This window comes from Perna viridis, chromosome 3 (assembly GCF_037379345.1).
Source record: "Perna viridis isolate PV_CMFRI_1.1 ecotype Kerala chromosome 3, ASM3737934v1, whole genome shotgun sequence".
Taxonomy (NCBI): domain Eukaryota; kingdom Metazoa; phylum Mollusca; class Bivalvia; order Mytilida; family Mytilidae; genus Perna; species Perna viridis.
In genome coordinates, this window is record NC_142447.1 from 56,428,953 (window position 1) to 56,451,858 (window position 22,906).

The 22,906-nt window shown below is 33.7% G+C and overlaps 1 protein-coding gene across 1 annotated transcript in view; it reads right to left on the minus strand.

Moving 5' to 3' along the window:
• The window catches only part of LOC148623011 (uncharacterized), a 50,259-nt gene that overhangs the window by 5,784 nt on the left and 21,569 nt on the right, over positions 1–22,906 (minus strand). Inside the window, 13 exon segments of the mRNA XM_088574156.1 lie at positions 749–942; positions 1,175–1,269; positions 1,707–1,850; positions 2,164–2,235; positions 5,674–5,958; positions 6,259–6,389; positions 6,736–6,936; positions 10,237–10,312; positions 15,910–15,992; positions 17,028–17,112; positions 17,319–17,621; positions 18,535–18,754; positions 19,383–19,505. Of these exon segments, the coding sequence (XP_088430282.1) occupies positions 749–942; positions 1,175–1,269; positions 1,707–1,850; positions 2,164–2,235; positions 5,674–5,958; positions 6,259–6,389; positions 6,736–6,936; positions 10,237–10,312; positions 15,910–15,992; positions 17,028–17,112; positions 17,319–17,621; positions 18,535–18,754; positions 19,383–19,505 (2,012 nt within the window).

Below are 22,906 nucleotides of genomic sequence, written 5' to 3' on the forward strand. Positions count from 1 at the left end.
ATGCTGAACAATATTATCCATGCCAGAAATTTGCTCAAGGCAACAGTTTTTGAGTTCTTTGCAAAAAACTGCCATCTGACCCCTAGGTTTTATTTTTAGTAACGGCGGCAATGTTTTTTCATGAATCAACAATCCCAATGGTCATTTTGTGTGGGACACCCTAAGGAAAATAAATGCCAACTTTCATTGAATTCTGAGCTATGGATTTTGAGAAGAAGATTTTCAAAGTTGCACATTCGAAAAATGCAAAAAAAACTGTTTCAGGGGCCGTGACTCCTACACCACTTGACCAGATGTTTTCAAAATTTTGGCATGGGTCCATCTCATGATGCTGAACAATTTTACCCGTGCCAGAAATTTGCTACAGGCAACGGTTTTTGAGTTATTAGCGGCCATTTTTTTTCATGGATGAAAAATCCCTACAGTCATTTTGTGCAGAACACCCTAAGGAAAAATCATGCCAATTTTAAAACCTGTCAGTCCAGTAGTTTCAGAGGAGATTTTTTAAAATTTGTCCACGACAACGACGATGGACTGCAAGTGATGGCATAAGCTCACTTGGCCTTTGGCCAGGAGAGCTAAAAAGGAACACTACAAAACTATTTCAGTAATAAATGTTATTAGAATATGATGTCTAACATACACCTAAATGAATGAATGCTAAACACATAAATTTACTAGTCTAACGATTAATTTACTAGTCTATCGACAGAAAAAGTAACTGCAAGTGTTGTAATGGACCACTCACCATTCAACAACTTTTCCCTTTAGTACACTGATACCAGCTTGTAACATATAGGACTTATAATCCAGTAATTTGTTTTGATGTACAGAATGTAAAATCCACTGATGTGACACACATGGATACCCTGCCGCTAATGTCTGGAAGTACTTTATTGTACGAACATACCCACTGGATACCAGATATACCATACTCTTTGACTGTAATTACATATAAGTGCGCATTATATTGTTTTCTTTTATTTCTTTTATAGATATCTTTTTAAAAAATTACTTAAACAATCTTGCCATCAAGGAATAAAAAAAGCCACAAACATTTCCAAAAACAGCACCATGTTTTCTTTAATGACAACAATTAAGAATTCTTGAAGTGCTGAAACACTCTTTTCACATCAAAATATGTTCTTTTATTTACACAAAAATAACTCCTGACCTTCCTATGAGCATCAATTTTGTCCAGTATACATCCCCCTTCTTTAATTATTGCATTCTTCAATAATTCTTTCTCAAATGGTACTTCTTCATCCTCTAAAATCAGAAAACATTTTTGACTGTACTATTAAATTTTTAGTCAGCACAAGTAAGTTAATTTTATAATCACAGAAAGATACTGCTGTTGAAGGGAAATAAATAGTAGTAAAGTCGAAAAATTAAGGACCAGACAAAATTTTTGTCATGAACGGACCTCCAGCAGGATCCTTTGAGACCATTCAAGGTAGTGCTTCAGATTAAGATAATAGTTTTTACAAAAATACTGACAAAAACAAAATATGCACATCATAATATTGAGAGTTGTAGAAAATCTAACTCACAACTTCATGAAATTTTGATGAATGGATTGACAAAGTGAAAATTACAGGGCCCCATTCATGATGTGGGCCATAAAATCAATGTTTAAAAAAAATATCATAAAATCAAAACTAAAACGCTATGTCAATTTAAATGGAGAAATTCTCTACTGGTACCTTCCACTCCACTTTCTTCATTTGATGTATCACGACAAGAGCCTTGTAAAATTTCCCTTTCCATTGCTAGAACTGCAGCAGTCTTTTTCACATGAGTCAGGAGGAAATACATTCCTTGGAAGAGTTTGGTTGATTTGGCTGGGCCTAAAAAAAAAAAAAAAAAACACACTTAAAGGTGTATTTATTGGAAATGACTGGAACTGAATACTAGTAGAACACTATGTAACTATCTACTGGCAATGGCTAACATACAACAGACTCACAAAACTTAAATGTCATGAACAATATTCCCATTAAAATGACATTCAAAAATCTCATATGAACCAGATAATTTGCTTTTTCAATTTTTTTTAATTCCATTTAAAATACATATTTCTTACAAGACAAACAGAAGTTTTGAAAAATTGAGACTATTCAGCCACTGGTTTTTTCACTCACTGTAATACTGGTGACTTACCTTTTCTTGGTGACCTCCGTGTGTTAAGAGTTGTATCATCACTAGTTGGAGATGTTGAAAGTTGGGTCGGTTCTATAATATACAATTTATATACTTCTTTAAATGTATTTGTAGCACAGAAAGCTAGACATTCACAATAATAATAAGTTAACTAAACCATGAATACGCTCCTTCATAAGGTATAGTTATGATGTTGTCAAATCTTTAAGGACAGCATTTTTTGGTATTAACACTGAATCATTGAATCGCTCATGGTCTTTACATGGAAATTAAAACACTACATTTAAAAGCACTTTTTGGCATGACATGGGTTATGTCCTTATTGTATGACTTATGATGTACCATGGTTCTCAACCCCACATGGGAAGAATTGGGAATGATATAGTCGAACCTCGTTAAGTCCAAGTCGAAGGGACGATGCAAAAATGTTTGTTATCCGAGGTTTGAGTAATCCAAGGTCGATGATAAACCGGAAATACTAGTAGTTTGGTCCATGATTGTTTGTGTAGTTACATCATTTGTTGTGCTTGTACATGTACTTCACTTTACACGGTACTTCGCAATGTCATGAGTTTCATATTGAAAGACATTTTTTTTTCTTCGTTGTATATCATGTTTATAATAATGAACGGCACCGAGTGTTTTAGGGAAATTTCCTTTTTATTTTTTCTATATCAAAAACATCATAGTTCATAATATGCTGCTTTGTTTGATTCACGATCAGGAGTATCGCCAAACCAAGTGCTCTACAATATTATGGTAAAATTTCAAAATCACTAGCGAAACAAATGTAGTCATTGAAATACCCTTACTATCATCTGTTTGATGTTTCATAAAAAAGTCAGTTACCATAATAAAATTCATCTGTATTTTTTATCAAAATGTCCCATATCACTGTTAGTGTAAATTCCCACGTGTTTTTAATAAAATTCGTTTCTTTTAACAACACGCACAATTTAAAGTAATTAAATAAACAAATCAAACCATAAAGAGTGTCAACAAACTAATTTTAAAAGCCAAGCTAATTGTTGTTAAAACACACTTCGATCATGGTGGGTAATAAAGCAATCAGTTTTCCGACTAATTAGTTGACTTCGAGACATCTGGGTTAATTAACCTCGAAGTCCTATCAAGGGGACTGGTTGATTACCTCAAGTAATCCGAGGTTTCAATTCATCCGAGGTCAAATTGTATTGGAGTAAGGGGAGTTTTGCTGGGACTTAGTAATTAGTTCCAGTTATCTGAGATTTCGACTAATCCGAGTTCGACATATCGAGGTTTGACTGTAACATATGATGGGAACATAACTAATTGTAGGTTTACACAGGTCTGGAGCTGGCATGTCAGTTAACTGCTAGTAGTCCTTAGCTAGTACATTTCTGTAATTTATATTCAGTTTCTTTATTTCCCTTGTAACAAGGGACTAAGACTTTTTTAAACTGACTTTTAGGTGCATTTAATTGTGTAATATTTTTTCCGCAGTGGCCAGATTTTAAGGGGTGTGATCACGGCAGAGTACTATAACCTCGTCACATTTTTCGCGCCTGACCCAAGTCAGGAATTTCTGGCCTCTGTATATCTTGTTTGGTTTTCACCTTTAGTTTATTTTCTATGTTACTTGTATACTATGTATATAGGGGCAACTATTTTGCTGTATATGTATATAATGATGTTTTGGGGCCAGCTGCAGACTGCCATGTGGAATGAGGGTTTCCTTGTCATTCATTGATGACCAATGCATTTTCATCCCAGGTTGTTTTCTCTTTGACATATTCACCATACGTATTCTCTTTATACTGATTTTTTAACGGTGGTTTTTTTTCATAGTATTCTGTTGAATGTAAAAATTCATGTCTATTTAGCTTTGCCGTTTTAATTCAGTCGACTCCACTTAATCGTATATCGCTTTATTGCATATTTCGGTTATTAACATAATTTTCTCCTGCACAAAACCATTTCATATTATTCTATTAGGGAAAAAATCACTTATTTGCATAGGCCTTGGAGGTGCATTTCGGTTTATTGCATAAAGAATTTTGCCTCATCCAGGTAGACAGGTTTTCCCAAATTCTATTTTAAGCCTTCGGATCATAAATATGTCAATCATATTTATTGTTGTAAAAACTAGGTTATCATCAATCAGGAGGTGTTAATAATGGATTAAAAACATAATGGACATAAAAGACAATTTAAATGATTTCTAATTACATTAAAATAAACAAGCACCTAGGTGAACAATGACTTCTGACGACATGCCAACCATCACCTTATGATGCGGCTTGGGGTTCGGCTAGGGGTATTTTTTGTCCCTATTTAAATTCTTCCGACTACAAATGATTATCAGTGTAAATTTAATTTTCTTTAATTAGCTGAACAGTTTTTAGTGAGCTTGGGTTACTAGGCATAAATATCAACCGAAAATTAAGTCATCATTCATTCAGTACAATGTCTAATGAAATTCAACTACCCTAAGGTGCCCCATACTATCCACACTTCATAGGAATATATCGAGGTCAATGACACGTATAATACACAACTATCAGTGTACAATGGTGTTTGAACAGAGGAATAAAAACACACAGACCATTTCAAAAGCCCACAAACTGCAAACAAAAACTGCAAATGAATATTAAACTAAATCCTGGCTGAAATATGAAATATGGGATTTTCTTTCATAGAAAGGTCAGGAAATTACTTGACTATTTATAGATGAGAAACATGTGGTTTTACTTACAAAGACACACAATGTAAAGAACGTCAATAAACAAGACAAACACAAATACATATTATTATTTATTGATAAAAGAACAATACAATGAGAATGTCTATAACAATTAAATACCAGATCAGAAATGTTGAACAGTGATATCCCTGGTTGATCCACAGTATTGTCGTCTTACCTGAACTCACACTTCCGGTAAAATCGTAATTTCGGTTATAAGAATAGCCCGGTTATTTGCATAATTTTTACTGGTTTTCAGGGGATTTTATTTTATTGCGAATATTTTTCTACTGCTTAAAGAGGGAAAAATAAGCACAGCATGAAAATACTTCATTTGGAGTAATCAATTTCATGTAAACATCACCAATATACAAATTACCAGTATGAATATTTAAAACTACCAATAAAATGCAAGTAATGAGGAGACTCTTCATTAGTAAATATTAATGGTTTGAAATAAAATTGTATTCCTAATTTAGTATCAACAGTATAAAAATAAAATCAATTCTTTTGTCATACCATCATAATGGAATCAAGGTTACTTATTTACTTTCAGTTTTCTTTCTGTTTTATATTCAGCTTTGGTATGGTGTTAACTATTTTTTTTTCTCTTGATTTCACTTTTTCATTTTTTTTCCTGTTGGTGATGAGTTTTTGATGTTATTTTGAACAATTTGTAACCTTGATTTCACTTGTAAATCTAAACACCAAAATCTCAATCAAACAAAACATTCCTGATGATCTAAAAAGCATCATTTTTGAACTTCAATGTTTATCAGTAAACATACCATCAGATATTTTCCTACGTTTAGCAACCCTAGGTGTGCTGGTAGCAGGTCCTGTTGCTCTCTTTACTGGGGTAGGAGAAAATGAACTCTTCCCTCTTTTACTGGGACCAGCTTCATCAATCTGTTCAGTCTTATGCCCTCGTTTGTTGCTACCAGAGGTTCCTGCTGCTTCATCTAGTTTTCTGCCCATTCTTGAACTGCTTGGACTTGCTACTCTCTCATCTGTAGATGTATTTAATTGTTCATACCTGCTTTCCTTTCTCCGTTTACCAACTATCAGGTTTTCTGGAAAGAGCATCATTGTGAGAATTACAGTGAAATCTCTTTAAACTGAACCCTTTCAGAATAAAGGATAAATTCATTAAAAAGTTTTTTTTAGTTTACACAAGCTAAAACTATATTCTATAGTTCACTGATTCAGACCAGTTTCTGTTTTTTTAAGGGTTCACTTCAGTTTCAAACCATCTCAAAATCTTGGCAAATCAAGGTATAAGCTTCTTTTCCATTCTTTTTTCGTTACATTATTGTTATTATTGACAATATTACATTATTTGATTGACACTACAAAAAGACAACTTTTTTTACCTAAACTGACATCAGCATTTTTGACAATAGCATCCTCTGTTTCCTCAGTAGGTTGAGTCAGCTGGCACTGCATATCAGCTATCAGACAGGAAGCTTGATCTTCACTCAGAATAACCTGACTGTATCTATACCTAATAAAACTACATCTTGATAAACTAATTACAAAAAAATATTTTTTTCTTCAAGTAGTGATAGAAAATATATATTTATTCTGTAAAACTTATATTAAACTAATTTTCAGTTTGACAAAATATATTGACCAGATTCCTACAATAGAATTAAGAAGCTATGTATTCTGGGGTGTATACAGTAAGAGGAATATAAAGCATAACATTCCCTTGCTATATTAAATGTTATCTAAATAACATAGGACATTGAAAATCATTATATCCTTTGATCAACTGAAATATTACTCACTGAATAATATGGCCTCCATAGGGTTGATTACCCATAACAGAGACAACATGTGATACTTACCTCCCAGCTACTCCATTATCCTGATCTACAGAATACTGGATTACCTCCCCTCTTTTACTTTCACCTGTGATGATTCCAGGATAAAAGTATCCATCTTTAAACAGAACCATAACAGTCTGGCCTATTGGTAACTTATCTATCAGCAGAACATCATGACCTTTTACAACCATTATGTCACCATCGTCAAACCTAACTTTAAACCTAAAATACCAATCGCACTTAGTAATATAATGTTAACATTGACAAAGGATGAGGACCCATAAGGCCTTGTTCTGCCTACTGAAACAATTGGTAAAAAAATATCAATTCCAAAGAAAACTAAATAATAATATAATTCATTTTGTAAATTTTCAATTTTATGTATTAAGTTTGTGATTTTAAAAGTAACAATTCAGAAACGAATGCACAAAAACCGCCAGGATGGCTATTCTATGAATAAAATAGTATTCTTTTACTCTTCTGCCACTTAATTTATAGTGAGATCCAGCGTTAACCAAAAAAAGATTGAAACTGAAAGTGTGCATTCATGAATTCTTTCTGCAGGAAAAAAGATTTTTTTGGTTAACGCTGGATCTCCATGTGCATCTAACAAAAAACCTTCAAAAATCATGCTTAAAATTGCTCCAAAAATGACTAAGTCATAATTTACCTGTACATGTATCATGTGACCCAGCTAATTGTCACATGATTAAGCACCTGACCACATGTGTGATATACACCCTAATTACACTGTAACAAGTGGAGAAGATATATCAAAGTCTGTTTTGATATAGCCACTGCTATGAACATGCATGCATGTACACGAATGCACTTACTTTAAACCATGTTCCTGTCCTTTACGTGGGATTTTTCTATGGATTTAATATTTGAATTTCATAATTTTCAATATTTGTTTGTTCTAATATCCGTATTAATCTCTTCGATAAAAGATTGTTCTACATTATGATTTACTTTTACGTGGAACATAGTACAAACATGAGAGGCTTTAAATAAGCTTGTATATGCATTAGTGTGTAGAAACTATTAGCACGCTGTCTAAAGATAATTTTGTTTGTAATAAATGTCATTCACTTATGCGATCCGGCAAAGTTGGAAACACTGTTATAATACCAAGCACAAATAAAGCTTTTTACTCCTGTTTTTATTTTGAAAATAGAAAAATTAAAAGCAGTTTGCTTTGTTTGCCAGTAAAAAAATCCAGGGTATTTATCTATTACAATGATTAAGTACAGTTCTATATAACAAAGTTCTTTCAACACTGCTTTCTTTATCCGGGAAAAATCTTCAATACCTATACATTTACAATATGCACATATCAAACATGTCCTCACATGTATTCGATATAGCAAAGTTAATATATGCAAAATGCAGGTCAATTGTACCCAATTCTGTGTGTATATAATCTTGTTGCTTAAGTTTCTTGTATATAAAGTAAATTATCCAACATTTCTTTCGTATTTAGTGTACACCTACACATACGCCAAAAAACATGTAAACACTTAAAATACCTGTATATATCTAAACTGTTACCCGAGGAAGTACTTTAATGCACTGCTCAGGAGGAGCATGGATGCACATGTAACTTCTTTACGTTCATGTGTAATTATCTGTGCTTAATAGCCTACATGTAGTTTTAGTATTTGTTCTGACAGGTCTAATATAAAATTTGTGCCAAGTGGTCCTGTCGTGCTAATTGTTGTCTGCAGTTAAGCTTTTTTGTCCTCTTTTCGAATATTTAATGCTCTGCTTTTCGTCATCTTTTCGAATATTTAATGCAATTTTTAGCGTCTATATTTCATGTGAACAAAATTGTTTTTATTTCAGTCAGCTGCATCCTGTGTTACGTTTGAATTCAATCAATGTCTCCAACACTTAGTAAATATTGGTAAAAAAAAAACAAAAACTGCTGCGTCCAGGGTGGTGGATTTCATGGGGTGCAACAACGCATTATACATGTAAGTTGTCAGGTTAAATAAGCATGGTCTGAGGTTTAGTGGTATGAATATCCACATGAAATTTATTGAAATTAGTTTTCGTACATGAATTTAATGACTTGCCAAGCTTTCATGCATTTCAGCGGTGATACGTTTTGCATTGATGTTAATCTTCATTAACTACAAAAGGAGACCCCTGTTATTTTTATCCAAAATTGAAGTTTGTAACTTCTGGGCTACTTCACTTTCCAGTTCCATCCCCATTACTATGACTGATTATTAAAGAAAATTTCGAAAGGAGCTGGATTTAAGCTCCCACCAGAAGACAGACAAGACTGTTGGAGATTATAGAATGTATGATGAAATGTCGACAGGCTACAGCCGAAAGCAACCGATAGTGGGAGGTTTAATACCTATATAGATGCTTTTATTTCAGACTTTCCCACATTAATTACTATTATTCGTAATCATAAATTCTAATGAAAAAGTTTCATTTCTATTTTTCTCATTTACATATTTTAAAACTTCGCAGGAATTGTTGATTACACAAAAATTAATACATGTTTATTATGTTTCAGCTATTGTACTCAGAAAACTTCTAACACATTGTCTGTCTGTACTTTAGCACGACAAACATTAGTAACTTTTAACTGGTTATGAAGATATATATAGTCACTCATGCAGTGTTATTATGTAGTTGGGGAAGAAATGGTAACACATGATTCGCCCCATCTCTGTTGATTCTTTTTCAGCTGAACATACTCTGAGTCGATGATCACTGAATTTTATACATGTTCGATTAAAGGAAAACGTTATTTTACAGAAGGGGAGACAAAAATGGTTAATTGTCCAAAACTTTATAAAATGTAGAAGTAAGGTATAAATGCAGACATTCTTTACAGGGCTAAGTGAGCAACTGCACAAATTCATGTGCAGACAAAAAGCGCTACATAAAACATTGCAAGTCCATTCATCTTACATTAAAAAAAAACACCCACACAACAGATCAACACTAAACAGAACTTGTATGCTTCTATGACCAGGTTATCTTTTTACTATATATATCTAACAGATAGCATAAAACATAACACTAAGGTGTAATTGATTTTTACTTTATTCAATATATACTGATAGAACATGCATATAAAATTTTCTCTTTCGATTATGTTAAAAACAAAGATGAAATAAACTGTTTTAATCTAAAAAATGGAACAATTTTGAGTTTATTAAAGGGAGATAATTTTATTTCTTCTATTAGGCGCTACAGAGCCTTATGTACCCTCATGCTTTAAGTCTATATAACAGACAACTGACTTTTACCCTTACTGAAAAGAATTTAATGAAAACAAATTGTTAAATCTGATATCGATTTTTAAGTAAACTAGATTTCAGTATTTTACTATATAGAATACTATATTTGTTTACCTTTCCTGCCCAGTCTCCATGAACCAGTGAGTTTCACTTTTTACTTATGTGATTATGGTGTTCAATCATAACTATCATAAATTAATGATTGTGTTTATAATCTTATAAGTAATCAAATTCTAAGTTACAATTATCAAATTACCTAGATTTGCCAATATCATCTTCGATGACACCAGGATAAAAATGGGTATCCTTCCATTTAGCCATTACTCTAGCACCTGTGGAAAAAAATCTGTTTATTGTGATTTAAAATAAAGCCTGTACATGTACTAGCAAAACCCTCTCCCTAGAACGACCTCCTGACTATAGGGACCTTTTTTATCTTTCCCAAGAAATACATTTTACCACTATATAGAGTCAACCTGTAAAACACGACTAATGACCATCAAAAACCATTCCCCCCAAATGCAAAACACGGTATAGAGCGACTTTCTCAGTGCTCAGACAATAACAGAAGCTAGCATTTCTTTGATCTAGTTCTAAACAAGATTAAACAAATCTTGTTTATCCTGCACTTTTTTTATGATTGGTGAATGACATTCAGATTAACCAATCAAAAAATTGAGTTGAAAATAAAAAAAAAGTCCAACTTAAGCTGTAATTTCTCATAGAAAGACTACATACAAAATATAAAATCAATTGGTAAAAGCACTACAAAAAAAAGTGCATAAAACTGTAAATTCACTGAAATTTTCTAAGTCCAAGGTCCATAACTTCCGTAAAAATCATTCAACTGTAACTAAAGTCGAACTTAATCAGTAACTCTTCAAAATAAGGCTACATAGCAAAAACAAACTTATTTGGTCAGAGCATTACAAAAAAAAAGCGCAGAAAACGCGGACGGACACCACACATTTCCATATCCCCTCGTTGCGGGGGACAATAAATACATTAAGATTTTTCAGTGAATGTTTAACATCTGAACAGCTTGATGATTATTTTGTATATTATTTTTCTTTGATAAATTTTCTGATGTGATAACTTTTTATTAACCAGAGGCTCACGTGAGCCTGTATCGCTCACCTGGTTTAATTACTTGCTAAATATTTCATATAATTTTGCGTAAATTTACAAGGAATTTTCCTTAGATGAAGATTTTCTTGCAATTTAAAGCATTGGTAAACAGGAATTATTGCATGGGACAGGTTGGAAAGGGGACATAATGCATAGTTTGCAACCCCAACATACTAAAATCCGGAACCAGGCCTTTAAAAATGCAGAAATTGCCATTGTTTTGCGGAATCCATGAAATTTCTGCAAAACACAGCGTTTCTTAGCCTCCAACATGATTACTTTGCTAAAAAACTAATCTTATTAAACTAGGCATTTCACATCCAGTTTTGTATGGAAATATAGTTTACAAGGCACATAAATGCAAACAATGTCCATCAAATCTTAAGAATTATTTAAATAGACTGATTCATAAAGGATATAAATTCGACATTGTTGTCAGATCATTAAATCTTGTCTTTGTAGGAAAAAATATTGATACTCTTATTAGATCATTACATTATAACTTAATCATTCATATTTTAGCATTTTAGTCATTGCACAACTTCTTGCTAGACCAACATAGTCTATGATGTTGCAGTTCTAAATCCTTTGGAAGTTTTGTAACTGATATTTTTTGTGTTGGGAGGCTTGAAGATTTGTCATCCTTATTTGTGTCCTGAGCTTGCTTTCAGTAACTGCGAGCATTCATTGTTTATACCTCATTTGTTTGTCTTCTATGTTATTGTTAATAATTGTTGAGGTACTTTTCTAAATGAATTGGATGTATTTCAGGTTGATTTTTACTGTGTGTCTAACTTTGTATTTATTTTAGCCTTTGACCGTATAGAGGGGGAGGGTTTGGATCCAACAAAACTAGTTTAACCCCGCTGCATATTGTTTGCGCCTGTCCCAAGGCAGGAAATATAGTCACTGGCATGTAGTTGTCTTTTTTTAAAACATTTTAGTTTCTTACCATAAATGATAAACTGATATAGTATTGAGGAAGGGCCGGACCTTTTTCAGGATGCTGGGATCAGAGGTTTTTAAGCTCAGGATTTCGGGATTTCTGAGAATTAAGCCCGGGATTTCGGGAAATAAATCCACCGGGAATCGGGATTTTAGCAGTTTTTAAGTTCCTTTGTTGTTCGGGATTTCGGGATTTAGTAAAAATAAAGTCGGGATTCCGGGATCAGACCCCCTCCAGCCCCTCCTCAGTATTGTGTTCACTGATTTATCCACTTTGTTTTTATTGGGGCAATTTAGAGCTTGCTACATGGAGGAAATTTCCCACTTGTTGAAGATCATGTGGCGACCTCTAGATGTATATTTTCTCGAGCGGAAACTTTGGTTAAGTTAAGATCCACCGTGGCAGCCATTTTGAAATGGCAAAAGAATCACAAGCTTTCATCTCCTCATGCCAACGATCATTTGTTTCCAGTTTTGTTTCATTTGGTCAAGCGGTTTCCGAGAAAAAGATTTTTACATGTTTTTCTCATAGGGTCCAATGTTAAAGTAAGATCCTCAGTGGCGGCCATTTTGAATTTCCGATTGGCACCAAAATCACAAACTTACATCCCTTCATAAAAGTGAACATTTGTGTCAAGTTTTGTTTAATTTGGTCAAGCGGTTTCCGAGAAAAAGATTTTTACATGTTTTTCTCATAGGGTCCAATGTTAAAGTAAGATCCTCAGTGGCGGCCATTTTGAATTTCCGATTGGCACCAAAATCACAAACTTACATCCCTTCATAAAAGTGAACATTTGTGTCAAGTTTTGTTTAATTTGGTCAAGCGGTTTCCGAGAAGAAGATTTTTACATGTTTTCCCCATAGGGTCCAATGTTAAACTAAGATCCTCGGTGGCGGCCATCTTGAATTTCTGATCGCCACCAAAATCACAAACTTTCATCCCCTCATATCAGTGAACATTTAATAGTGTCAAGTTTTGTTTAATTTGGTCAAGTGGTTTCCGAGAAGAAGATGTTTACATGTTTTTCCCATAGGGTCCAATGTTAAACTAAGATCCTCGGTGGCGGCCATTTTGAATTTCCGATTGGCACCAAAATCACAAACTTTCATTCGCTCATATCAGTGAACATTTGTGTCAAGTTTTGTTTAATTTGGTCATGTGGTTTCCGAGAAGAAGATTTTTACATGTTTCTCCCATAGGGTCCAATGTTAAACTAAGATCCTCGGTGGCGGCCATCTTGAATTTCCGATCGGCACCAAAATCACAAACTTTCATCCCCTCATACCAGTGAACATTTGTGTCAAGTTTGGTTTTATTTGGCCCTGTGGTTTCAGAGAAGAAGATTGAAATGTAAAAGTTTACGGACAGACGACGGACGGACGACCGACGGACGAACGGACGACGGACGCCAAGTGATGGCAAAAGCTCACATGGCCTTTGGCCAAGTGAGCTAAAAACAAAATCAAACTTTTATAATTTATTTTTCAAAATTTGTGATAAAACATATGACGTGATAAATTCTTTTGAAAAAGCATTTAACAGAAAAAAAATCCATTTCCCATTTTTAATCTAATTAAAGCTGCATTAGCTGCTTAATTTGTTCAGTTTTGATTCTACTGAATTTTGCTTATTCAATGAAATAAGTTTGTAGTAATGCAATTGAAGCAATAAATGTCAATAATATCTACAGAATATTGTAAAAACAATGTTTTTTAATCAGAGAAGATCGACAGCTCAGATCTTATTATTTTTCGCCATTACTACCAAAGATTGCTGACAGGATATTCACCTGGGTTAAAAATACTTTGACCTCGGTAAAAAATAACAATAATGGATACACAGGTAAGCACGTGTCTTGTTTACATTTCATTTCATCTATTTTTTTATTAGTTTTCAAATAGATAATGACCATATTTGTGCCACATTATATCACAATACGTAAATTTCAAAAGGATCCTTGGGTTACAATCAAACTTTTTTTCTTTAACAGCTTGAGTCCGTCTGTCTTCCTTGCTGTTGAATAACCACTTTCACTTTGCAATCAGATTTGTTATTAAAGAAGCGACCCGTTACAGCATATGCACGGATTGAGGTCATCAGAAGTCACATGCAAACAAATTTATCTAGGTCGATTTTATATAGACACCTATTTCATATATTTAATGCATTTTATTTGTGGATATCAAATGAAATTATAAAGGAAAAGTACAATTTAGTAGAAATAATTCAAAGTTAAGGCATATTTCAACAGAAACAAAAATTTACAAAAATGACAGCTAATGCAGCTTTAAAAGACATTTTCATGGTAACCAGAGAATTTCATATGAAGATACATGTATATACATGTATTAATATAAAAATTGTATTTTATGTGAATTAATGTAAATTTGGTTGGTAATATTCATTTTTTAATAATAAAATTGCTTATTCATGCATTGTAGTACTTAAAAATACATCATAAACAGGTAATAGTAAAAGAAAGGATATGGAAAAATATAACAAATATAACAGCATATCAGAAATATTATATATGTAATTTTCAATACTCTACACAAGGAAATATATTTTGTTTTGAAAACCTTGATTACCTTTGTATAAAGACCCCCTGCCTATAGTGACCTTTTCATCAATGGCCCTTGAAAGGTCACTATAGAAAGGTTTAACTGTATTGATTGATTGAAATATAATGTCCATTAGCAAATACTTCACACATACAGCATTTCTAATCTGTTGAACTGACTATGCTTTTTACTACACCTTAACACTTATCAATTCCTAATTCATTGAGATAGCTATGGGTGCTACACACAACCTCTTACACACCATGTTCAGTGGTTATAGACATGTTACACCTACCCAGTAGCAATAAATATTGATAAAGATCCAAAGCTAATACTGTAGTCATTTGCAATACATGTACAAACATAATGCAAAAAAAATCTTATGAGTATTTAATTAAACAGTAGGATTTACCCAGAAAAATAGGCATCCATAAATGGGAAGGACAGCAGTGTATTGGAATTTCAGAATTTTTCGCCATAAACAGGAAAGTTTATCCTCAACCTTAACTTACCCAAAACAAAATTAAACATACATTGTTAAATATAGCTCTCCCTGGACTAAATTTAACTTGCTACAGGTAATGGAAAGCATTGGACAAACAGAGGTAAAACAATATGCCAGCCAATGGAGTAAAAAATGAAAAAGTATTCCATGTCCCTGCCTGAACTTGACAAAGAGATTCATTATTGTAACTTTTAGAATGAATTTTATCCAAATCCATTAACAAAATGTAGGCATCATAGTGTTTAAAAAATAAATATTGAAGAAACTTATATTTCAAAGGGAGACAATTCCATCAATACTAGCTTGTCATTATTCATTTTCAGACTTGTGCAGTAATATTTTGGCATGTATTTTATCCAAATCAATAGAAAAATAGAGACCTTAATTTGCTTACAATGTAAATATAGAAAAAAATCAATTTCCAAGAGATATTTCTTCATATTAGCCGGTCATTTTACAAGAAATTCATGGTAGTAACCTTCCTAAATTTTCGGGGAAATGTATGTTTAGATCACTTACTAGGTTTGACAGTCACATGGAAGGACTCAAATATTTCAAAGTCCCTTTAGCTTGTTGCACCAGGGGACAATAAATCCTTACAAAAGCTAAGTTTTGACTGATCCGGTTGACATTTAGTTAGAGGTAAATTAGAATATGCTGTTTAGTTTGGGTCTTTTTTTCTGTTTATGGCTAGATAGTGTGACCTCTTGTTGATCTACTTGATTTGTTGTCTCATGGATATTTTCCTGATCTATTTGTCTTTAAGATTCTTTTACGTTAGATGCTTACCAACAACTCTTTCTCGTAAGTTGTCTGTCTTAGTATCTGGTTTAGTGGTAGATACAGCTTGATCTTGGTAAGGAATCTGAGGACTGAAATAAAAGAATAATATTAACAGGAGATAACATGAGCAAGCTAAAAAAGAAAATACCCCTGCTTCATATGGAGTTCATTGTGAAACCCTGAAGTCCAGTTTTCTTCCTTTGGAGTCATATACCTTTATGCACATCTAAATATAATGTTCAACCAAATTCCTTCAAAATGCCATCAAAATCCTTTGTGCTGCTAAGATTAGTTAGGCGCTTACATGTTTTAGCATGTAGATTGATAATCTCCTGATGGAGTGCTATACAGTAATTATATTTATCATGCACATCTACATGATACCAAACTTTCTACTAAAATTTCATCAAAAACCGATGTGCAGTTTAGGAGGAGCTTACAAGAAATGAGGACAGACAACAAGACAGACAGGGGGTGATTCCCATATACATGTATCACACAAAAGTTTGTGCTGGGTATAAAAGTAGGACTTACTGTTTACCAATGAAGTAAATCGGACATTTCTGGGATATTCTAGTTAGTCAGAACTTTAATTTGAGTTTTATCACAAGGCAATAAAAAACAAGCCACTGTTTCATCAGGCAATCACAGAAATAAATTGATTTCTGCATAATATTTGCTTACTAAGCATTAGATGGGTCATACAGGATACTTTCATCTTTTATTGTCCTATGAAAACAACTTGTCTTTGATGTGTTACCATGTTTTACCATGTCACGTGACAACTGCAACAAAAATCCACACATGTGAAGGAAATAGCAATGGCCAACTATGACAAAGAATGGCTTACAAAATACAAAAGATGTATTTTGCATTCTTAAACCTATCATTAATAGTATTAAAACAAAGACATAATAATGTTATAAATGACTTACATGATAGGAACTGTTGTACCACAGGTATATATGGTATTGATAGGAACTGTTGTACCACAGGTATATATGGTATTGATAGGAACTGTTGTACCACAGGTATATATGGTATTGATAGGAACTGTTGTACCACAGATATATATGGTATTGAGGACACATACCATGTTAACAGACATTAGTTGTGTTACTAACCTGACTTTATCTTCTCCACTGGATTCTGTTGTGGTAGGTTTAGGTAGGGAAAAAACTGGATCAGATTCTTCACCACTTCTCTGAACTAATATTAAAGAAGTATAAAAAATCAGCCTACAGAATCAGCACACATCACCTTTGCATAGAGTTCTCTCTGTAATGCTGATGGGTAAAATATTTTTAAAAAGTAATTATGATCATTTTCTTCACAACTGAGTTTTAACTTTTCAGTTAATGAAATATAAATTAAGGATAGTTCTAAATGAAGTATCATAGATATACAAGTATTACCTGGTGTAACCACCTTTCTTTGTGCACATGTAATACCATCAGACATACTCTCTTGTGCCCTCATGTCATTCTCTTTATGTTTGTCAGGTGTAATGTGATCAGAACTTAGCCGCTCTCCCCAATCCTTCCTACCCTCAGTACTCTCCCTTCTTCTGACTTCCTCTTTTGATGTATCTGGACTGGTGAATAGGTTCTCAGAACTAAAGCGAAGATCTGTATCTTTATGAATACTTGAAACCTCTAATGGTGAATATGTTTGATCTTTAGGACTAGGTATCACTGGGTCTAATGACCTTCTGTGACCTTATAAAATCATATGTGACAATCTAATTAACATTATGATCATGATTCAATAAATACAATGCTCACATGAGAAGTAGTCAAGGTCTCCCATTTATTAACCTCAAATTATATTTTTAGTAATTAGCTATGTTCACCGTTGTCCTACTGACTTCAATATCAGAAGGTATTTATTTCACATATAAACCTCCTTCCACTTATATTAGTTTTATTTAAATCCATCAGAGAACTATAGTTATGAGGCACAAACCAAATTTTTGTATCATCTTTCTTTTGTAATGTTGGTCTTGATTTTTGATTCACTGAATTAAAAATCACTAGATGTCATTCCTTGGCATTCAAGCTTAGGCAACAATAACAAAATTCCTAGATTTTCATACACTGAGGTGAGGGACAAATTTATTTTTTATTTTTCTACCTCTCAATCTTTGGATTTTCTACAGTTACTGTCACTCGAAAATTAAATTGTTGTGATCATCATCTATGGGCACTTGGTGATCAAATTCACCTACACAAAAGTCTTGAAACAGCTTTATCAAAGAATATTTGTCTCTAATGCTACACCTGTATCTGTTTTTTTTTTATCCATTTGGAACAATTTTCAAAGATCTTTTTTTTTTCAAACCAAAAGTTAATGAATTATGATTATTAAAAAACCTGTTCCAGACAAGAAACAAAACATTTCAGGAAATTTGAGTCAGGATTTTCAAAACACATTTTTAAATAAAAAAAAAATTGGGGGCAGGCGTGAAATTTGGGCAGGGATAAGAATCTAGGAATTTTGTTACGTTGGCCTAGGTGAGTACCACACAGAAAAGGGAAACTTTAGGATTTTTAAAAAACTTCATGAAAATTTCACATTTAAATTCAATGCTTTTCACATGGAGCTTTATAGAAATTGAACAGAAGTATATACCACCTGAATCTGATGACTGTGTAACAGGAATTTCAGATCCCATTCTATTGACATCAAAAGAACTTGGTCCACTACTTCCTGACCTTGACAGTGAAGAACTTATGTCACCAAGATCACCAGAGGTCAGTGTGCTACTTGTCCTTGAGGGTGACACAGATGACTGAACATATTCCTCTGTAGTCTCAGTTCTCTTTTGATGTGTCTTTATTGGTATCCTTTCCTGTCATAAAGATTTAATAACCTCAACATAACTCTAATATACATTAAAATAGATAACCTTCTCATTATTACCCATTGGTTTCAGGAGGAAGAGATAATAGCTGTTTAATGTTTTAAGAAGTGAAAGGAATCAATACAAGTTACAAGACTTGAATAGCAAGAAAATCATTATACTTATGTTAGACAATGTCTGAAAATAAAATCTAAGATGAAGATAGGAATTGTCTTAAAAGTTTTATTTTGCCAACCACAGATCATTAAATTGATTGATTGACTATTGTTGAATTCCTATGACAAGAATGACTGACCAATAGAACAGACCCTGCTTTGTATTAGTCTGACAATCTGAGCCAGAAATTTATTGTGCTAGCTCACAGAACAACAGCCTACAGATAGCCATGCCAACCCACTGAGACACATTCTGACTATCAGTCAACCAGTCATTATCCCCTTAAATACAGGGTGCTTGGTGGAAAAGCAGTGACAAGCAATTTTAAAGTATTTTGTGTGATTCAGCGAGGGACTGAAGCCAACAATCTCCTGCACTAACATCAAGCACACTACCCTGAGACCACCGAGGTGGTCCAAGATCATTAAATTGTCTGTGATGAGTCTAGCATAAATCTCACTGTATGTTGTGACAATATCTTGACAGCCCCAGACTTAAACCTCATCTTTTCTATGGTTTCCACAACTTTAAAGGTGACAATAGTAGTTGTAACAGTCTTAATTCTTACGTCATCTTGGATGTCCTGAAAGAAGACAACAAATGAGCTTCTACATGCAGCAGGTGTCATCAATGCTTTTGCTTTATGGACTAAATGTCATATCAACTTCTGTGGTATCAATAAAACACAATAGTAATGTTAAATTTTTTATCAAATAAGTTTGCAAAATCAAATGCAACTAAATTAAATTTTTCATACTAACGAAACTAGAATAAAGACTGCGAGCAGTGTTCATTAAATTTATACCTCCACTGTCCTATCTGATCACATACACCTATTTACCAATTATCTTAGAAGAAAAATTTCATTAAATTCCATTCAGTTGTGTAGGAGGACTTGTGGATAAGAGATAGGTACCTTATAATAATAAAAATAATTTTGCAATGGAAACCCTCCATCCACAAAAACCCAAAACATTCCGATCAAAATCTGAAATATTGGATACATGTCTTCAATGTTTAATAAATGAACCATGAAAGAGTAATGAAGGGAACCAAGGTAATAACGGTAATCAAAAGAATGTATAATGTAATCCAGGGACAAAGACCGGACATGGAAAACAGACATACAAAGAACATAAAGTAACTAAAATCATACATACAAAGCAACAAAAGCAAATGAGCAACTGGGACACCACTAAAAACTGGGAGTATGGACCAGGTGCACGTGTAGGGTAGGCATCCTCTGCTTTCCTAGAAACACCCGCCGAGTTGCTCATCAAAAGTCAAGTCCAGGGTAGACAAAAGAAGAAAGGAAAACTATGACACGTTGAACAAATCAGTTTTCATGGCGCAGATGGATACACAGTAACGATCCACGAGTTCATGATGACGACCACAAAACTTTTGTAGTGATGACTTCAATCTTGTTGCAACATACCCTGTTCCAGAAGCCTATTTGATTAAATTCAACATGATACAAAAAGTCTGCGTAGTTTCGGCAAGGTCTGGCATAATGTATGAGTTGTGATATGAACACTCCATACGCAGGTGCTGGAGGGATGTAGCAACAGATGAAAGGAATGTTGACAATTCTGAATGAAAAGTCATCACGTTTGGTCATAGTTTTCCTTTACTGTCAATATCTAAGTATAGGACAAGACATGAGGCTGACTTCACAGTGTCTGTAGTATCCTTTATCTCAAGTTCTTTGGGGTAGATGCGATGTATCAAATCCCAAAAATTAGGATTGTTTAAAGATAATACATCATCTATATAGCGGAAACTGAGATTAAATGATCTAGCTATATGATATTCTTTCTTTCAGATCAGATCAGCTATAAAGTCAGCCTCATAAGAGTGAAGGAAAAGGTCAGCAAGTAGAGGAGCACAATTTGTTCCCATTGGAATGCCAACTGTTTGTTGAAAAACGTGTTCACCAAACTGAACAAATATGTTGTCGATAAAAAATTCCAGCATTTTGTAAACATCTTTTTCTGTATATTTGGAAGACGATTTGAAATTATTTCTTACGAAGTATGAGGAATCTATACCAAGAACTATAGATTTGTATCTAGGTGTACCATCTTTTTTGGAAAAACAACAATGTATAATGTTTTCAAGTCGGGATTTTAACTGAGTATGGGGAATAGAAGTATACAGTGTTGAAAAATCATAGGTTTTAATGCTATTATATTCCGATAATAGTCTTGAACTGATTGACTCCAAAAGATCTTTTGAATTTTTCAGTATATTCACATTGAATTAATACCACCAAGAGAGTAACAAGTGTTGTGGTAGGATTGCAGACCCTCTTTGACAGCTGAGAGTATAGAAAGTTTTCTTAAGTTCCATTCAGTGGTAAGGGAGGAGTAACAGATAAGAGAAAGGTATACCTCTGTATAATGGAAGTGCAGATGGAAGGATGGACAACCCTATAACTATATGGGAGTATAAAAATATTCCAATAATTTCCAAATTTATGGTTAACATGTAAAATGAAAGCAATGCATCATTTTCTTATTTTTGGTAATACAACAATGAAACAATGTTTAATCATAATTAAGGAAAGATAAAAGATCATACATAGAGGGTATTGCAGGAAAAGAAAGAACAAGATCAACTAAGTTAACAAAGCTAGACAGTGGAAAATACAGAGGCAACACTAACATACCAGTGAAAGATAAAAATGGTAAACTTCTTACTACAGAGAGTGGACAAGAAGCATGATGGGCAGAACACTTTCAGGAACTATTTAACAGGCCGCTACCTGATCAAATAATTGACACACCTGAATCAGAGAATGACCTGAAATTAACACAAATCCACCAACAGTTGATGAAATAGTTACAGTCATAAAGTCTCTGAAAAATGGAAAAGCGCCAGGTCTAGATAATCTGAATGCTGAATTGTTCATGGCAGATCCAACTATTGCTGCATCTATACTTCTACCTTTATTCGAACATATTGTGAAAAACAACAAAGTGCCCAATTACTGGTCTAAAGGTGCTATGTCCATCCTTTTTAACTTAGTAATCAACTGGGTGATGAGGAAAACTACCAAAGATGCAAAGAGAGGAATTAGATGGAAAATAAATGTTCTTGAAGATCTTGACTTTGCTGACGACATAGCCTTGTTATCACATACACACCAACACTTACACGATAAGACCAATCACCTTTCAAAATTTGTTTAACATATAAGTCTCAACTCTCAACATCAGTGAAACTAAATCAGAAGTTATGACCATAAACACATCGAGCACAACATCCATTGAAATTAACGGCAAAAATCTTCCTACAACAAACACCTTCACCTACCTTGGTAGCACAATGCGCAATGACGGAGGTGCTAGCAAAGACATCAAAAGTAGGATTGGAAAGGCTTGAAACATATTTATCTCACTCAATAATGTATGGAAGTCCAGCCAGTATAGCAAAACAACAAAACTTAAACTATACCAGAGTTGCATAATTTCAATGACAGAGCAAGACAAAACAAAACTGTCAACATTTCAAACCAAGTGTTTAAGACGTATCTTACGAATATTCTGACCCAATACCATCAGTAACGAAAAACTATTGAGAAAATGCAACCAACTTGACATGGCAACAATACTGCAGATAAGAAGATGGAAGTGGAAAGGCCATGTTGTCAGATAAGACAATACTTCTTATACAAAAGTAGCCTTACACTGAGAGAGAAGAAAGACAGGGAGACCTAAAGCAACATGGAGGAGAACCATAGAAGCCGAGATGAAGGGCAGTGACCAAACCTGGGGAACTGTTGAAAGGATGGCCAAAGACTGTCACTAATGGAGATCTTTTGTTGCTGCCCTACATGCCAGCAGGCATAATGGAACGTAAGTACGTAAAATAGCCAAGAAAATGTGCTGAATAAAAATTAGTCACAAAAACAAATTAAACAGAAATTGGTGCAATGCGTAACCTTCCTTAGTTAGAATTCTCAAGTTGCAGCTTAAGCTG